This window comes from Myotis daubentonii, chromosome 7, assembly GCF_963259705.1.
Source record: "Myotis daubentonii chromosome 7, mMyoDau2.1, whole genome shotgun sequence".
NCBI classification, from domain to species: domain Eukaryota; kingdom Metazoa; phylum Chordata; class Mammalia; order Chiroptera; family Vespertilionidae; genus Myotis; species Myotis daubentonii.
In genome coordinates this window covers 51,517,286-51,537,660 of record NC_081846.1, presented here as the reverse complement: position 1 = coordinate 51,537,660, position 20,375 = coordinate 51,517,286, and the positions used below count along the sequence as shown (strand labels likewise).

The following is a 20,375-nucleotide window of genomic DNA, read 5'->3' as shown; positions in this document are numbered from 1 at the left end:
CGGTCAAGGGCATGTACCTTGGTTGCGGGCACATCCCCAGTAGGGGATGTGCAGGAGACAGCTGATCGATGTTTCTCTCTTATGGATGTTTCTAAGTCTCTATCCCTCTCCCTTCCTCTCTGTAAGAAATCAATAAAATGTATTTTTTATATATACATACATATACACACACACACACACACACACACACACACACATATATATATATAGATGCATATAAGCTTCTTATCTTTGAGTTTAGATAGTTTTCTGTGGTTTCTAATATTCTTCAGAAGTAGACATTTGTTCAAAAATTCAAAACAGATTCATTATCTTCAATACATATTAATTACTTATGTATGTGACATTAAATGAGATGTTAGAAGTAAAAACAAAAGATTTAAGACAAGATTGTGCCTATTGGAGGAATATGAACATACACATAGAGTGAAAAATAGCATTGCACTATTTATACACTTTCTCTGATAAAATAGAACTTTGAAAAAATGTCCCATTTCATTTACTCCTCACAAAAGAGCTATGTGGTAGAAATATAATGATTAAAGGATAAGACTCAGGGGTCATTCAGACCTGGCCTGGGGCCACCCTGTTTCTACTACTTACCAGCTCTGTGACCAGTGGCAGGTTACTTCACCTCCCAAATCCCTCATTTTCTAAGAAATATTTCTGTGAATGTTGTTGTGAGGATTAAATGAGAGTATATAAGTAAATGCACTTAGCACTGTGCCAAGCACAAAAAGAAGATTCAGTAAATTTTAAGTTTAATGACGACAACAACAACAACAAAACAACAACATGAGGGATTATAACCATTTAGTAATACATAAAATTGAGGGCCAGGATTCAGTCCCAGGCATGCCTGTCTCCAAAGCTGGGATTCTCCCCTGTACACCTTCCAAATAAAATGGATCACAGCCATCTCAAAAGAGTAAGGACTCTCATATTCCTGATCCAAAATCACATGCTTTGTCCATTATTTCTTATGCAAATACTAGAACTAGTATTTTAGAAATATAAATCCATTTCTATGCTTGGCTGCCCTACACTTTGTGGCATATTTAGACCTTCAGTGGTTGGGTATTTCTTTTGATAGAAGGTTTTCTTAAACTAGGAAAAATGGCTATTAATACCTTCAGTTAATAGAAAGGTGTTCATGTTGTAACACCAAACATACCAGTTTTATTTTGCCAAACAAATATTACAGATTGTTTGTGTATATATGTGTGTGTTAATACTAATATATACCTAATTCTCACATTCACATTTTATAAAACTAGTTAACGTTTATCTTAGCAATGTAAACTTTTATTTGCTGCTGTTAAATATAACCCTATATTTGTTGTTGTCTCTTGGTTTTCCACAGGTATGTTTCTGGCTGAGCTGATAGAAAAATATTTTGTGTCCCCTACCTTGTTCCGAGTGATCCGTCTTGCCAGGATTGGACGAATCCTACGTCTGATCAAAGGGGCGAAGGGGATCCGCACGCTGCTCTTTGCTCTGATGATGTCCCTCCCTGCGTTGTTTAACATCGGCCTCCTGCTCTTCCTGGTCATGTTCATCTACGCCATCTTTGGCATGTCCAACTTTGCCTATGTGAAGAGGGAAGTTGGAATTGATGACATGTTCAACTTTGAAACCTTTGGCAACAGCATGATCTGCCTGTTCCAGATTACCACCTCTGCTGGCTGGGATGGGTTGCTAGCACCTATTCTTAATAGTGGACCCCCAGACTGTGACCCTGAAAAAGATCACCCTGGAAGCTCAGTTAAGGGAGACTGTGGGAACCCATCTGTGGGGATTTTCTTTTTCGTCAGTTACATCATCATATCCTTTCTGGTTGTGGTGAACATGTACATCGCTGTCATCCTGGAGAACTTCAGTGTTGCTACTGAAGAAAGTGCAGAGCCCCTGAGTGAGGATGACTTTGAGATGTTCTACGAGGTTTGGGAGAAGTTTGACCCCGATGCTACCCAGTTTATAGAGTTCTCCAAGCTCTCTGATTTTGCAGCTGCCCTGGATCCTCCTCTTCTGGTAGCAAAACCAAACAAAGTTCAGCTCATTGCCATGGACCTGCCCATGGTCAGTGGGGACCGGATCCACTGCCTAGACATTTTATTTGCCTTTACAAAGCGTGTTTTGGGTGAGAGTGGAGAGATGGATGCCCTTCGAGTACAGATGGAAGAGCGATTCATGGCATCGAACCCATCCAAAGTCTCCTATGAGCCCATCACCACCACTTTGAAACGCAAACAAGAGGAGGTGTCTGCTACCATTATCCAGAGGGCTTATAGATGCTACCTCTTGAGGCAAAAAGTTAAAAAGGTTTCCGCTATATATAAGAAAGACAAAGAAGGTCACGGAACACCTATCAAAGAAGATATCAAAGAAGATATCCTTATTGATAAACTAAATGAGAATTCAACTCCAGAGAAAACCGATGTGACACCTTCTACCACGTCTCCACCTTCCTATGATAGTGTGACCAAACCGGAAAAGGAAAAATTTGAAAAAGACAAATCAGAAAAGGAAGACAAAGGGAAAGATATCAGGGAAAGTAAAAAGTAAAAAAGAAACAATATTTCTTTTGTGATCAATTGTTTACAGCCTGTGATGGTGATGTATTAGTGTCAACAAGACTCCCACAGGAGGTCTATGCCAAACTGACTGTTTTTACAAATGTATACTTAGGGTCAGTGCCTCTAACAAGACAGGGACCTCTGGTCAGCCAACTGGGACTCAACAAACCAGAAAATCAGCATTGACAGGAGGTTTCTGTTTTCACAACCAGCTGACACTGCTGAAGAGCAGAGATGTAATGGCTACTCAGACTATAGGAACCAATTTAAAGGGGGGAGGGAGGTTAAATTTTTATGTAAATTCAACACGTGACACTTGATAACAGTAATGGTCACCACTGTTTATGTTTAACTGCCGCACCTGCCATATTTCTACAAAATGTACGCTGTGAACTTATTGCTTTTTCTTTTGTTTTAATTCACAGGTTGTTTACTATTATATGTGACTATTTTTGTAAATGGGTTTATGTTTGGGGAGAGGGATTAAAGGTAGGGAATCTTTACACTTCTCTACTGTATAATGATATATTTTAAATGAAGGCATGCTGCACTTCTCATTCACACATGAAAAAAAATCACATCACAAAAGGAAAGAGTTTACTTCTTGTTTCAGGATGTTTTTAGATTTTTGAGGTGCTTAAATAGCTATTCATGTTTTTAAGGTGTCTCATCCAGAAAAATTTTAATGTGCCTGTAAATGTTCCATAGAATTCACAAGCATTAAAGAACTGTTTTATTTTTACATAATTCATTATATGTACATGTATATATGTATATATGTATATGTGCATGTATATACATATAGATGTATATACACACACCATTACATAGTCATTCAGAATCCCAGCAGCATGACTATAACATTTTTGATAAGTGCCCTTTGGCATAAAATAAAACTATTCTATCAAGTCCTTTCTAAGAACCTGAACTGACCAAAAAGCATCCCCACCACCACTTTATAAAGTTGATTCTGCTTTTTCCTGCAGTATTGTTTAGCCATTTTCTGCTCTTGGTAAGGTTGACAGTGTATATGTCAATTTAAAAAAAAAATAAAAGTCTGCTTTGTAAATAGTAATTTTACCCAGTGGTGCATGTTTGAGCAAACAAAAATGATGACTTAAGCACAGTATTTATTGCATCAAATATGTACCACAGTAAGTATAGTTTGCCAGCTTTCAACAGGTAATATGATGTAATTGGTTCCATTATAGTTTGAAGCTGTCACTGCTGCATGTTTATCTCGCCTATGCTGCTGTATCTTACTCCTTCCACTGTTCAGAAGTCTAATATGGGAAGCCATATGCCAGTGGTAAAGTGAAACCAGTTGTTCTACCAAGACCTCATTCTTCATGTCATGAAGCAATAGGCAGCAGCAAAGAAGAGCTTCTTGCTTTTTATTCTTCCAATCTCCATTGAACACTCTATGGTTAAAAAGCCCAACTGTGCAAACATGTTGCAAGCCGCTTAAATCTGTTGAAAATATATGGTTAGAGTTTTCTAAGAAAATATAAATACTGTAAAAAGTTCATTTTATTTTATTTTCAGCCTTTTGTACATAAAATGAGAAATTAAGAGTATCTTCAGGTTGATGTCACAGTCACTATTGTTAGTTTCTGTTCCTAGCACTTTTAAATTAAGGCACTTCACAAAATAAGTAACGAAGACTAAGATGCAGTGTAGATTTCTGCTTTTTTATTAGTACTGTAAACTTTGCACACAATTCAATGTGAGAAAAATAGCAAACTAAGTCCAACGTTTATTTGCTTTCAAAGTAATGCCTTATCATCAAAAGGCTTAATTAAGGAAAGATCAGTTGTTATGCCTGGCATTGCTTGATCAGATGTTTCCACATAGTCTTTATCTTGAGTAAATCATCAGTCTTTTCTAGTGTTTGTTTATACAGGTAGATCTTATTCTCATTAACCCACATGGCGTTATAACTGTATCAGGTATGGTATGAGATTCAAGCTCTCCCCCCCCACACAGAATCAGATAGTGAAATTATATTACCAGTTATAGCAAAAACACTTTGTGTTTCTTTCACAAGCAACATTAAATGTAGATTCTTTATACTAAAGCTATTGACTTGTAGTGTGTTGGTGAAATGCATGCAGGAAAATGCTATTACCATAAAGAACGGTAAACCACATTACAATCAAGCCAAAAGAATAAAGGTTTTGCTTTTGTTTTTGTATTTAATTGTTCTGTCTTTGTTTCTATCTTTGAAATGACATTAAAAGGTAAATTTCTATCATGTAAAAATGATCAATCAGAAAAAATTAATGTAAAGAATACACATGAAATATAATAATTCATCTTTAATTTTTTTTCATGTAATGGAAATTAATTAAGAAGAGTGTACTGGATATCTAGTTTAAATATAGGCCAAAAGCCTAGATATGGTATTGGTTAGTGGAAAGTTATAAAAATTAATAAAAATTGACTACCATTTTAAGTTGTGCATCCTTTCTCCTTCCCTCTACCTACTATTTTGTTTTGTTTTTCTCCTTCTCATTTTAGTTTCTTCCCTATGTATCCTTGATCTACTTTCCATCTCCTCCTCGGTCTCTCAGTATTTTTCACTCAGGATATCTTGTTTCTTTTCTGTTTACCAAATTTCTTATTTATCACAATCTGAACTTGTGCACTTAACCCTTAATTATCTACTGCCATTATAAAAGTCCATATAGTAGCTATTTATTTCTACAATTAAATTGCCAAAAATTCAAAGTGAGCTTAGATCTGAAGACTTCATAAAACGCAAACAAAATGACATAGCTTTGGTTTTCACATTTAATTATGAGCAGTTTATGAAATGCTTCTCAGGTCAGATTGCATATTATAATTACCCAAGGCACTTTTTAAAAATGCCAGTGCATGAACCAAGACCAGACCACCTGAACTCGTATTTCTGGAGATCAGACGTAAGCACCTAATTTTTTTAAGGCTCCTATTGGTGTTGATTCAGATGAAGGAATGAGAGTCAATGATTTATGGTATCCTTGCCCAGTAGGAAAATATATTCTACAGAAAATGCACCTGTTTCCTTTAGAGATTATAACTCATATAACTCATCATGTACAAATGAGGTTACCAATATTAATGGCTTTGGGGATGTTTGTGTTGTAGTGTGACATTGATACATTTATATTGGGGGTTCTCTTCTAGGACAGAAGTTAGTGGGAAAAGGATTCCACAAGAATAGTGTACAGAGCTTTACGAATTACACATACATACTCACACACATAACGGCACTGTAACCACCCCTCATACATACTGCATGAGGTGAATATGGAGCTGGTTTTGGAAACAGTATGGATTCATGAAATACCCCTCCCCCACCCAGGTGAATCCTATGTGCCTTGTGTAAGAACCATTAATCTGGGCTAATGGGAGGCAGCTTACACTCGCCACCATAAAATAAACATTCACTTTGTCATTATCAAGTCATGAATTTAAACAGGAAACATTCCCATTCTCAAATTCTCCATTCTTGAACACCTCCCATCTCACTTGTTTTCTGTATAATACAGAATAATTTACAAAGAAAAGAAAGGAGTAAAAAAATAGGGGGGTGAAATGGAGAGAAGGAAGAGGGAAGAAAAGTAGGGAAAAGGAGAGGAAGGAAGGGTAGTATAATAAATGTGAGGGAATGGTTTACAAATGATCCTCTGGGGGAAAATATCTTTTACTGTTAATGTCTACAGAAACTATGGGGGAAAGGGATAGAAAGAGGTAAGAGGGGAAAAATTGTGTTCAGTTGTCAATATATTAAATAGACAATAAAACATGTTTCTCCTCCAATTCTTTTTAAAGAAAAAAATATCTATGAAAAAGGTAAGAGGATGTTATTAAAGTAAATGTTACAATGATTGCATGGGTAGTGTTTTTGTCTTTCTTTAATCTGAACTAAATAATATTTGAGTGTCTACTACATAATCAGATTTTGAAAACAGCTGAGAGATCAAAGATAGACTTAACTGTCCAAAGGAAGATTGTATAGCCAGAGGTGAAGAACCTTGGAAGTTATGCTGAAGAGTCTGGAATTTATTCTGTTGGCAATGAGCAGCGATTAATTGTTCTTGAGCAATAGAATCAACAGTAAAATCAATACATCTGTCCCTATTTAATCTGAAAGTAATAAGCTGCATTGCCCTTTTTTTTGGCTAATTGTTTACAGAGATCTCATTTCCCAACTATTTTTAAAGATGTCTGTGTTCTTACCTTTTGGTATATGTTTTTTAAAAAAGATACACCTCAATTAAAAAATCCAATCTGACATTTTCTGTTAATAGCCTATCTTAATCTACTCACATTTATTTTATATATAGATATATTTTATCTTATTTTTATCACGTTATTTCATGCTGCCCCCCCCCCCAAGTTTTTCTTTTCTTGGTTCCTTCCTTCTTGTCCTCTTTTGCATTAATTTTTTCTTTATTTTCTTTACCCCATCTCTACTGGTTAGAAAGATGCCCACTGTCTTCCCTTTTTCCTTCTTTCCTTCCTTTTGTCTTGCTTCTCTCTGCAAGTGATTCCCCTTAAATTTTAACGTGCATACTTAATTAGTGAAATATAATCAATAACCTGACCTGCAACAATGAAGTTTCTAAAACAAATTACATACCATTGCCCAACTCTTAGGTTATTTTTGGTCCACTATTTTAATTCTACCTTATCTGACAGTCAACAAATTGAACAGTATTATGATTGTGAATTTGTATAGCAGTACTTTTTGAGACTTCCTCACACATGAATGAATTTGTTTCCACACACTTGCTTCTTCTGCCCACTTCATTATTTTGTGTTCTATTTCCTTAAAATATATGAGGAATTCTATTAGCAAGGTCTGTGAGTAGCACCACCTTTATTTCAGCCACATTTTTAATAGATTAGTTTAGATTATTTTGGTGTTTTTTAATTTTTTAGCCAAGCCAAGAAATTGCTTTTATTAATCAAAATTCATGCCAATGTAATTTAAAAATTCATATATTTATTAATATCTTTGATAAAATTTGAGGGAAATTTTCAGCTTTTAGCATTATAATACTTTCTCCTCCTATATTTTATTCTCTCTATCTTGAATTCCTGAGGATTACATATTGAAATTTCTAAATTTTCTTTCTTGTTATCTTAAAGTCACTCCCTTATTTTTTATCTCTCAATTTTATTTTGTATTGGTTTCAGGTGTACAGCTTAGTGGTTAGACAATCATATACGTTAACATAGTGTTCCCTCAATATTTCTTCTTTTATTTTTGGTGCTCTTTCTGGGTAATTCATCAGGCTTTGTTATCAGGATAGTTCTGTCCTTATAAAACAAGTTAGGACATATTCATTCTGAAAAGAACTTTTGTGAGAGTGGGTTTATTTAACCCATATATATTGATAGACTTCACTAGTAAATCCATCTGACGCTCGAGTCTTCCTAGGTCAAAAGTTTTTAATTAAAGATACTAATTTCTTTAACAGATACAGGGTTATGAAGTGCTTTTTTCTTTTTACAGTATTTTGTTTTTTAATATTTTGCTTTCTATTTTTAAATGTATGTTCATGAAAGAATTTGGCTTGTAAATTTTCTTTATTTTAATGTGCTTGTTAGAATTTGATCATAAGATTATGCTAACCTCTTAAAACAAGTTAGGATGGTTTTCTCTTTTTTTGCTCTCTGGTGGAGATTAAGATTTTTTTTAACTTTTCTTAATTATTTGGATAATTAATTAGTGAAGACTTCTGGGGCTGAGTTACTTTTTAGCTACAAGTTTTTAATTATGTTTTAATTTTTTTAATAAATAAAGGACAGTACAGATTTGCTGTTTCTTCTTGTTTCAGTTTTAGAAATTTACCCATTTCCAATAAAATTTAATGTTTATTAACATAAAGTTGCCTATAACTTAATATTATATTTTAAAACTCTATAGGATCTGTAGTAATGGCCTCTTTTTTATTCATATAATTCATATTTTGTGACTTCTTTTTTTACTTATTCAATCTTTCAAAAAAACAACTTTTGGCTTTTTAAAAAATCATTTCTTCATATGTCCTTTAATATTTCTTTTCTCTCCTTTATAATTATCATGTTCTTCTTCCTATTTCTTTGGTTTTAATTTAAAATTATTTTCTAAATTATTAAAATTGATTTTTAGCTTTTTTTTAAAGTAAATGTATTTAGGCTATAAATTTCTTTCTAAAAATGGCTTTGATATCATCCACAAACTTCTTTAAATTTTGTTACCATTCAATTAAAATATATTCTAATTTCCATTCTGACTTCTTTTTATCTTATTAGAAATTAATAAGACCACTGCTAAATTTCCAAATACTGAAGGATTAAAGATATATTTGTTTTTTTTTTAATTGGATTTCCTTTCATTAAGATAACATACTCTACATGCTTTTCATTCGTTTTGGGTGAACTTAGCTCAGCATTTGTTGAACATAATATAATTGTTATGTGTAGTTGAAAATAAAGTATATTATTCAGTGGTTAGATGCAAGGTTTTATTTAATAGGTCAAGTTTATTAATTATGTCATTCAAAATACACCTCTACTGAATTATTTTGTCTGATTATTTTCTATCAATTACCTGGAAAGATGTGTATAAAGCACTCATTATGATTAGAATTTATTTCTCCTTTTATTCCTGTTAACCTTTGTTATATATGTTTTTATTTTATTTGGTTATTTGATGGATATTAGCTGCCTAAATTTAAAATTGCTACATTTTCATAGGTTATTCCTTTTATCATTATGAAATTGCCTCATTTTCTAGCAACAACTGCCTGAAGTTCACTTTGTCTGATATTATATCTACAATGGCTCTTGCTTAGATAGTGTTATATGGTATATCTTTTTCATTGTTTTACTTTTAATATTTCTGTAACATCATATTCAATAATGAATATAAATAAGTTTTGTTTTGTATATAATCTGACCATCTCTGTCTGACAATCACATACATACAACATATGGATTTAAATTTATAACTTCTTTGGATTCATTATTTGTATTGTCCCATTTTATACATTTTGTTACTGTACAGTTTGTAGTTGCCCCAGCAATTGCCCCATGCTTTTGTGACTTATTAAATTCTAAAATAAATTAGTACTTTTACCAGTTGTTATAGATTGCTAGGACATGAGAATACTTTTATTTCTCCCCTCTCATCCTTTGTGCTATTATTGTCATATATTTTCATTTAATAAATATTTTAAACTCTGGAAGACATTATTACAGTCAACACTCACACTTGCAAAAATATTTATGCTTTTGATTTCTTCCTAATTTTTTTTTTACCTGTTTATAAATCTACCTACCTACTTTCCTTCTGCCTGGGAAAAAAACCTGCCTTTAGTATTTTCTTTACAGTGTATCTGCTCTTACTGAGTCTCTCAAGTTTAATTTTTCTCAAAAGTGTCTCTCTTTTACTTTGTTTAAAGAATATTTTCACTAGATAAAGAATTCTAAAGTAGTATTTTTTTCTATCTTAGTATTTTGAGGATGACGTCATTGTCTTCCATAAAATTATAATTTCCACAAAACCACCTAAAATCATGACTCTCATATGCATAAAAAATAAATACATGTCAAAGATTTCACATAACTCATTAATTAATGAGAAAAGCTATAAGAAGCCAAACAGCAGGATCAAATGAGAATTTGGCTTAGAGAGACGCATGATCTCTACCTGGCAACATTTACTTGCTGGTCACAGGTGAATTTCCATGAACAGGGACTCTCCATTCTCTCCATTCAAATTCCCACTTCTCTCTATTCCAATTACCTTCAGAAGTCTCTGATCCACTGTGTTTTGGGGACTTTCATACTCTGCTTTCAATTCCTCCCATGCTAGAAGTCCAAAGAAATTCTGGATTCTCTTACATGTGAGAAGCAGACCTTATAACATGGTAGCCACTCTCTCACATTCTTCCCATACCTATATGACAGCACTACATTGCTGCAGGGTTTTTCCAAGTGTGGTGGGCATTTCTAACCATGCTGAAACTTTCTTGGACTATGTCTCAAAAAATGCAGAATGTGCCTTCTCCTCAGGAGTTGCTTAAATCTATATTTGAATGGGTGTGGTCTACCACCACCATTCCCAATATTAGTTTCCACTATGAGGTGGAAGAAGAATCATACTACCCATATCTAACCTTTTTTCTCTTCATTTCTCCCTTCCTTCATTCCACTGGCCAGCAACAGGAAATGTTTTCTCTTTCCTGTGAGCAAGAATGTCCCTTACATAATACCGGTACATTTGGTTCAATTCTTTGAACTGTGAGTCTCACGATGCAAAATCTCAGCATTACTAAGGGAGTTATAAATATCAAATTTGAATGTGAGCAATGTTTTTTTCCCCATTATTTATGTGACCGTTAGCTAAATTTTTGTTTTTTCAAACAAAAGCCTCATGTTCTTCATGATAAGATTCAAGAAAATGAGAGAAAGTTCTTTAGAAGTTAAAATGCATGCAATAGGGGACAACTCGAACATCTTGATATACATAAATGCATCATGCAAATCTTTAATTGATAAATCTTATGGTATATTATTAGAGATACTCTTTATGGGATAAGAGGGAGCATCACCCAATGCTTAGTATAGAAAGACTTCCTATGATGAATTGACATTATTAAAAGGAAATATGAATAGGTTTATAACCAATGCTATTTTCTCCCACATTAACAAGCATTCTCTTGCAAAACATGCCAATATCTTTGAAAATCATCTTCTAATGTGTACTGGTTGGTCTTTTTTTTTGGTGGTTCCTCAAAAAGTTAGACACAGAATTACCATATGACCCAGCAATTTCCCTGCTAGGTATTTACCCATGAGAAAGGAAAACGTACATTACCAGAAGCTTGTACATGAATGTTTACAACAGGATTACTCATGAAAGCAAAAGTGGGGCAACAACCCAAATATCTAACATTGTATGAATAAGCAAATTGTGATGCATACGGGGGTCAGGAAAAGTAGGTTCACAGTTGCATTGTGACATTCTGTTGAGTTAATAAAGCAATTGTAATTATCATAACCTGTATGTCTTTTCCAATAGAAACAACTGTAAGCTACTTTTGCCCACCCCTGTACATACAATGAAATATTATTCAAAAATAAAAATGAAGTACTGGTACATATTATAATTTAAATTGTCATAAAAATATTTTGTTAAATGAAAGAAGCCAGATACAAAATTCACATCTTCTTGTGATTCCTTGTATGTGATATATCTAGAATAAGTAAATTCATAGGGACAGAAAGCAAATTAGAGATTACCAGGGAATTGAGGTAGACAGAATAGGGAGTGATTAGTCTTATGGTGTTTTTGTAGGGTGATTAAAAAATTTTGAAACTAGGGAGAGAGCTTGTGGTTGTGCAACATTGTGAGTAAGCTAAATACCACTGAATTGTACACTTTAAAATTGTTATATTATGTGAATTTCACTTTAATAAAAATTTATATGAAAAAAATGTTACCATTATTACAAACCTACCCACTAGGGGACGCTGCTTCCATTAAGAAACGTGACTGGTATTTATTCATTTTATTTATTTATTTTTTTTACAGAATAAGGAGGAGAGTTAGCCTTGCAAATACATTTTTTGCTTATTTTGCATCTACTTTAAATTTTTTAAAAAGAAGCAAATGTACATTTTGGAGACATTCCTGGAAAAGCATGTGACAGTGCTCTTCAAGAAAAAAGCTTGTGTTGAAGCATCCATATTAAGAAAAGATTACTTGCATGAGCAAAGACCTCACAGCTTAAAAATTAAACCAATATGAATAAATTATGAAACTAAAGAAAAGGTTCATGGAAAGCATTTCAAAGACTCACATAAACCTGAATCAGCAAAGTATCCAAGTATTTATATTATTATAATGTTTCAAATAATTTTGCTATTATTACTGTGAATAATTGAGTGGGTCTTGAAAATATATAGTCGTATTTTTGTGAGGACAGCAAAATTTGGTTGTCTAACTCAGCTCATGTCTTACATTCTTTCTCTGATTCGTGAAATAAATTGTCCTTTATTAATTGATAAAGCAACATTTGTTGAAGTTGTATCAGGAATAAAATAACTAGACCATAATCTCCCTGAGTTTCTGTGGCCTGGGGTTTTAACAAAATAACTCAGGAAGTATCATGATTCCACATAGGTGGCATATTTCTTTTCAGCTCCAAAACCATTCAATGAGTTACTCTTCCTACAAAGAGAATGTCCACCTTGTACTGTATATAAAAAAACCCATTATAACAGAGAAAAATTAGCCCAGGAAAACATGGTCCCCAAAGTAAATCTGATCCAAAGCATTGTGATTAGTACCATATCCTATCTAATAAAAGAGAAACATGGTAATTGGCGTATGACCGCTACCCTTCCCATTGGCTAATCAGTGAGATATGCAAATTAACTACCAGCCAAGATGGCGGCCAGCAGCCAGGCAGCTTGAAGCTAACATGAGGCTTGCTTGCTTCAGTGACGGAGGAAACCAACGTTCCCCGCCTGCCTTGCCGGCCTCTGAGCTTGCAGTTTAAGAAACATTGTAACATATAGAAGCTAAACAAAACCCCAGAAACCTGTTTTCAGCGAGCTCAGGATCTCAGAGCTGGAGTTGATACAGAGTTTCGATTATAGAACCGAAACAAACCAGATACTTTCTTTCAGCAGCAGAGGCCTCAGAGCTGGAGCCAGAGATAAAGCTGGCCCAGAATAAAAAAGAAAAAAAGGAGCAGTTGGGAGTTTCAGTCGGCCTGAAAACAGCCCTCAGCCCCTCACCCAGACTGGCCAGGCACCCCAGTGGGGACCCCCACCCTGAAGGGTGTGTGACCAGCTGCAAACAGCCATCATCCCCTCACCCAGGCTGGCCAGGCACCCCAGTGGGGACCCCCACCCTGATCCAGGACACCCTTCAGGGCAAACCAGCCAGCCCCCACCCATGCACCAGGCCTCTATTCTATATAGTAAAAGGGTAATATGCCTCCCAGCACCGGGATCAGCAGAGCCGAGAGGCCTCCTGGCACCGGGATCAGCGTGACAGGGGGCAGCGCCCAAACCCCCTGATTGCCCTGTGGCTCTGTGTGTGACAGTGGGCGGGGCCACAACCTCCCTATCCACCCTGCTCTGTTGGTGACAGGGGAAGGTGCCCCAACCTCCTGATCAGCCCTGCTCTGTGCCTGATACGGGGAGCTCCCCAACCCCCTGATCGCACTGCGGCTCTGTGTGTGACAGGGTGCAGCGCCTCAACCCCCTGATCGGCCCTGATCTGTGTGTGACAGGGTGCTGCTCCCCAACCCCCCCACTCCTCCACCCCCCATGGGCCCTGCTCTGTGTGTGATGGGGTAGAGCCATAACCTCCCCATCAGCCCTGCCCTGAGTGTGAGAATGGCGGCGCACCAACCCCCTGATCGGCCCTGCCCTGAGTGTGACAGGGGGCGGTGCCCCAACCCCCCAATTGGCCCTACCCTGAGCATGACTGAGGGTGGCATCGCAACCTCCCAATCTGCCCTGCTCTGTGCATGACAGGGGAAGGCACCCCAACTCCCCAATCAGCCCTGCTCTGAGCCCAACCAGGAGCTGCACCTAAGGATCGGGCCTGCCCTCTGCCACCCAGGAGCAGGCCTAAGCCAGCAGGGCGTTATTTCCCGAGGGGTCCCAGACTGTGCACCGGGCCTCTAGTCCTATATAATAAAAGTATAATATGCAAATCAACTGAACCACCAAACAGCAGAACGAACATCCGGATGACCATCGGGACCACACTGTGACACCCTGGGGCCAGGCCCGGCAAGGCAGGTGCGATGCAATTGGTTAGAGGCCTGGCCATCGCCCCATGATTGCCCCACAGAGGGAGGCTCAGGCCTCTGGCCGGCAGGGTGATCAATCGGGAGGCTCCATGATCACCCCAAAGAGGGAGACCCAGGCCACCTACCAACTGGCTGCTGCAGGCGGGTTGGGCCTCCCTCTGTGAGGGAAGCCCAGGTCATGGGTGCCAGAGGGAAGCTGGTGCTGGCAGCCGGGGGAAGGAAGGCCTACTCTTGTAGAAATTTCGTGCGTCGGGCCTCTAGTAATGGTACCATGGTGTAGTCATTCTTGGGTTAAATTATAAACAGTCGGCATTTTCCAAGGCACACATATCTACTGTATGATTCCACTTACATAGAATTCTATGAAAGGCAAAATTATGACAGAAAGCATAGCACCAGTCACCATCCACTGGAGGGAGAGGGGAAAGGTTTGACTAGAAGGGGCATCATGGAATAGTATGACCCCAGAGGCTCACTGTCCTTTAGACCTTAGCCTTATACCAAACAGCCAAGAGCCAAAGTCTTCTACGGACCATTCAAAAGTTATGAGTTTTATGACTTTATTTTCATTAAAGCCTCTCTGCCAAAAAGAATCAAGATTTGTTTTTTTTATTGAACAACTAATTGAAATTTTTATAGAGTAAGGTTATTTTGAACTGGATTGATGACTATAAACAAGAAACAATGCCTTGAATTCAATGCATAGATGAAAGAATAATACGGAATGCAAGCCCACAGAATGCGTGCCTGCTGTGAAAAGCAGATGGTCTCTAATACTGCACCTCCTGGTGTACATGTGTTATTTAATCCCCTCCTCTTGAGTGTGGACAGGATTAGTGAATATGATGGGAAAGCATTCCAGTGATTAGGTTCCCAATCAATTGACTCTGAGTTAATAAAAATGGAGAGTAATTTTCTTGGATAGGATCTAATCAAGGTGGGCCCTTTAAAAACAGGCGAAGAGATAAGAGAGCCCTTCTTCTGATGGATGAACTCGAAGAACAAGCCCCCATGAAGTCTATAGGTGCAAGGAATGAATTCTACCAACAACCACATCAGCTTGAGAAAGGAGATTCCTGAGACTCCAGCCCTGGCTGACACCTAGATTGCTGCTTCGCTGGTGCCTGGACTTTGATCCTATAGAAACTGGATAATAAATGGATGTTGTTCAAAGCTGCTAAATCTGTGATAATTCGTTACACAGCAGTAGAAAACTAGTTAAGCTGTCTAGAGGAGGTGCTCAAGTTCCATGCTGCTAACTATGATATAAACTTTCAACAAAGCATTTCTTTGCTGTCAGTGCTATTTATTTCTTTGTAGTGGTGAGAACTTGTCTCAATACCCACAGTGTGTGATATTCTTTTCATTCAAGTAAAACAATATGTAGGGTACAGTTTTATCTCTTACCTTTCCAAGTAGATTGTACATTCCATTTGAGGGAAGCATGCGTGGTATATCATTTGTAACCATTTAAAAAGTAATTATATGGTATATTACTATTCAGTGTAAAATAAAAAAAATCAAATGACATATTTTTCACCGGTGAATCTTTCACTGATTTCCCAAAGATGGATAATACAATTTAGTTAAAATATTTATTTAGTTGTTACAGCTTTCAGTTTTATGATTCTGATAAATATCTGCTTAACTATAATAACCTTTTCTGAGACTAAACACCATTTACTCAAAAAAGGAATAATAAATCTCAGTTACTTTTAGCCCAATAATTATGGAATAATTACAATGGTCTTTAACATCTATTATAGGCAGCATTAATACAGTGCTTATAATACCCAGATAATGAATATTCTCATTAATATCATTAAAATAGTACATATGCCTAATTCAATAAGAAAAGAAAGGATTTCCAACTTATTGACTAGATCTGTAAAGAAAAATATTTTCTCTAGTCCAGTTTTTCCAAAGCCTGATCTGTAAATCAGTAAGATATTTCCAAACACCTACCTCCAGTACATGTATAGTTATTTATAAGTTATAAAGAAATATATTCCTATATCCCTTACATTACAAAGATTGCAATGGAATTTTTAAAAAATGAACCAAGAATAATATAGACATTATTTTTATGACTGTTTTAATTTATAAGGTAACAAAATGTCTTTCCTTTTAAAATAAATAATATACATTATGTCATAGGAGATCAAATTAATATTGAATATGCCTCATTATTTATAAAAATAGTTTGGCCTAACACGTTATATTACAGAAATGTGTAGATCTGAATTTAAGCTCAATTTAGAGATACTTGGATTTAGTAGCCTATCTTAGCTGACAAAATAAATGCAGATCTGCCGGAAGCCAGTTCCAGCATTCATAATTGCAAGAGTTTCATCAAAAGGTTGATGGAACTTGGGGACTCAACAAGGGTTGAGTCACATATGTTGTTACCTGTTGGGAATAGCTGAGGGCATTTCCCCAAACCTGAAAAGGATGACTGCTTGCTGCCAGACAGCTAAGGGCATCTTAATCTACATATTATTGCCTCCTACTGGCCAAACACCTGAACAGCCGTAGGCATTTTCCCAAATCTGACAATGTTTCTGTAAAGGAAACCTGACCCTTTGATGTGTATATCTCTGCCTCACCTTAGGACAAAGCCTATCTAATAATAGACAAACAGGGTAATTGACCATTCGTTTGCTACGCCTCCCATTGGCTAGTCAGCATGATATGCAAATTAACTGCCAACAAAGATGGTGGTTAATTTGCATACATAGGCTCCAAGCAAAGACTGAAGATGAGCAGCAAAGATGGAGGACGGAAGGCAGCTCCGGCCAGAGCGAAGGCCTGGGTCCCAGGTGCCGGAGGAAAACCGGTGCAGGCAGCCAGGAGTAGGGAAGGCCTATTGCATGAATCTCTTCGTGCAACAGGCCTCTAGTTGTGTTAATAAAAAGCAAGGAGTCCTGAGACGAGGAGATCTTAGTTTCTTTAACTAGGCTCCTCTGACCCCCAAATGCCTTTCAAAATTATGCTTTGTCTCTGGACTCTTTATTAAGTTACACACAGCCCTTCTCCAGATTGCTGAACCCTTCTAGGTGCTGGAACAAGAACCCTGGCACAGATCCAAATGGGAAAAAAATTTTTAGTTTGCTTACCAAGTCATTCTACTCATTTCTCTATGTTGTTCACTAAAGATTTTTGTTGAAATTCAAGCAAGTTTTAATCTTTCCTCAAATAAAACCTAATCAAGTGTTAATTATATCTTTAAATAATGGTTCAAAACCCACTGAGATCCTGTGAAGATTTTTAATCAAGGTAGAAAATTTGGTTTTCATGTTTTTAAGTGAGCAGATTTTTAGCAACAAAATTATATGAGAATGGAAATATCTATTCTCAAATTGCTCTTTCCATTGCCTGTGTTTCTTTCAGAAAATTGTTATTTTCTTTTTATTGATCAACTTCTTGCATCTTAGCTTATTCTCTTAATTAGGTTGGGAAGCATTTTGCACTGAGAGTAGGAAATGTGTCAGCTGTGCCATTTTCAGGTGGCTCACTTGTGGCTTCATTATTTGTAATGTTCAATCAATCACAATTCTTTTAAGCCACTACTCCATTATCCAAAGGCTTAGGTCAGTGAAAACTAAGGGGGAAAAAATCCATGAGTCCACCTAAGTGATTCCCAATGAACTGCATTATAATACTACTTGAATGAGAATGTTGCCGTCAGCCCCTCCTCCATGTTAAAGTCTCCTCTTCCCTCCCATAGCAGGTGACCCACAACTGCCCCGACCATGGACTCATGGTGAGGTCCAGAGTAAGAGTAAAGCTTAATGTCTTTCTTGGTTTTCAGATAAAAACTAAACCACAGAGAGAGAGTGAGCGTTCTAATATTTTCTTCCCCCATCTTCTACAGATGTCTTGAACAATTCACTTTTTAAAGACTAATGTTTGTTGTCTCCTTCACCAAGTCCTTGTAGTGCCTGATAAAATTTACATTTCTGTGTCCCATCAAGACCCACTGAATCTAAGGAACTGGGGCAATGATCAGAGTTTTCAAACAAGCCTTAGAGGTTATTATTATACACCGAAAAGTGTCAATGTATCTTAAATCAGTGATTCCCAAGCAAAGTAAAGCAGGCTTACATGAGAATTAATTTCGGATGCTTGTTAAAAATATCCAGACACTGGATTCCATCCAAGACCAACTAAAACCAAGTCTCTGAGGGTAGGACCTGGGATTTTGTATTTTTTTAAGTGATTTCTCATGTGGGACCAAGTACAGAAACCTCTGCAGTTTATATCATTGAAGTGAGCTTTGTAGTAAAAACGGACATTTTTCTTACTCCTCTCAACATTCTATTGCCGGCAAGCTTGTCTAGCCCTTTGAGGTTTTTGGTTTAGATCTGTGGTTCTCAAGTTGTGGGTCCCAGGCCAGCAGCAACAGCGCCACTTGGGAACTGGACAGACCAGTTCTCAGACCCCACCCTTAGCTATGGAATCAGACGTGGGGGTGGGAGGGAACTTTATAATAAACAATTTCATAACAAAAAACTTGATCCTTGAAAGCTGTATTATTGACAATGAATAAAACCTCACATTTTCTCTCTGTCTTTCCCTTTATGCTCGGTGCTGCAGATGTTGACAATAATAAAGCACCATTTAAAATGCTTGCATTGGGGGAGTCTGAGATTAGAATTGAGGAAATCTTTTAAGGTGAAATTCTCTCAAGTACTTCCTTCCAAAGACCTTGTGCCAGTCCGTGATTGTGATTTCCTGGCAGATGTTTTCTATTATACTGTTACTGGGTCATGACAGACTCCCCACGGTTTGCAGTTGCCATGACAACCGTGTCTTTTGGTCTGCAGAGCTCAGAGGTGTACGTTTTCTCTTAGCAATGGAAATGTTGATCCATCAAATGAATTGATGAGGTTGACAACTATACACTTGATAAATAAGCAGTGCATTTGAAGGATCATATTTATTACACATGCTCTACCCAGTGGACTGTATGCTGTTTCCACTAAATTTTCTAGATAAATAAAGATTCTGTGGTGAGCACACCAGCCTTTACAACTATAAAAAGCTGGGGGGAAATATTTTATTATTGTTGTAAGCCATATTTTTTATGAGGGAGGAAATGATTTCAGGGAAAAATAGACACAAATTTTAGTGATTCATATTTACTGTTTTGCATTCACATTGAGCTATTTTCCCCCTTGGTCACTTACCACAAAAATGAGAACAGCCAGTGTGGCTCAGTGGCTTGAGTACCAGCCTGCCCACCAGAGGGTCCCAGGTTCAATTCCTGGTCAAGGTCATGTACCTGGGTTTCAGGTTGGATCCCCTCCCTTTTCAGGGTACATGTGGGAGGCAACCAATTGATGTGTCTCTCTCACATTGATGTTTCCCTCTTTCTCCCCTCCATCGCTCCCTCCTTTCCACACTCTCTAAAAATCAATGAAAAAAATATACTCACCCTTCAGGTGAAAATTTAAAAAAAATAAAGAAAGCAAATACTAATTTGCAAAGCAATGATAATGTAATAACATTATAGACTTGAAAACAATGTATGTAGCATCACATTGTTTATAATTTCATTTGGGAACTTATTATCTAGGGTATCATTAGGTTTTACATACATGAAAATGCTATGGCACATTTTTTTCTGAATTAAGGTCCTTTGAGAAATGGACCAATTATCATTTTTAAATTAAATCAAAAGAAAGGGTTTTCTCTCTCTCTCTCTGTCTACCAGTATATGTCTGAACATAATAATTTTTCTCTTAAGTATTAATCATAACATACTGAAATAATTTTCTGGATGGTTTATGGCCTATATGAGAATGGAAATCTTTCAAACAAAGGTATTTTAAATTATGGTAATTATTTTCAGTCCTAGGTCCCATGAAGTCTTGGTCAAAGCATAATATTCATCTAGTAAGCTATGAAATCTAATTCCATTTCTTCTACTACAACAGTGATTAGGAATGGGTTCCCTTTTTACTTTTTTTTTTTTTACCATATT

The 20,375-nt window shown here is 36.6% G+C and overlaps 1 protein-coding gene across 2 annotated transcripts in view; it reads left to right on the top strand.

Moving 5' to 3' along the window:
- Positions 1-5,031, top strand: part of SCN2A (sodium voltage-gated channel alpha subunit 2) — a 124,056-nt gene extending 119,025 nt beyond the window's left edge. For both annotated transcript variants that reach the window (XM_059704239.1, XM_059704240.1), the window contains one exon: positions 1,364-5,031. In XM_059704239.1, the coding sequence (XP_059560222.1) occupies positions 1,364-2,565 (1,202 nt within the window). In that variant the 3' untranslated portion in view covers positions 2,566-5,031. The remainder of the gene's footprint in view (positions 1-1,363) is intronic.
- The last annotated feature ends 15,344 nt before the right edge of the window (positions 5,032-20,375 follow it).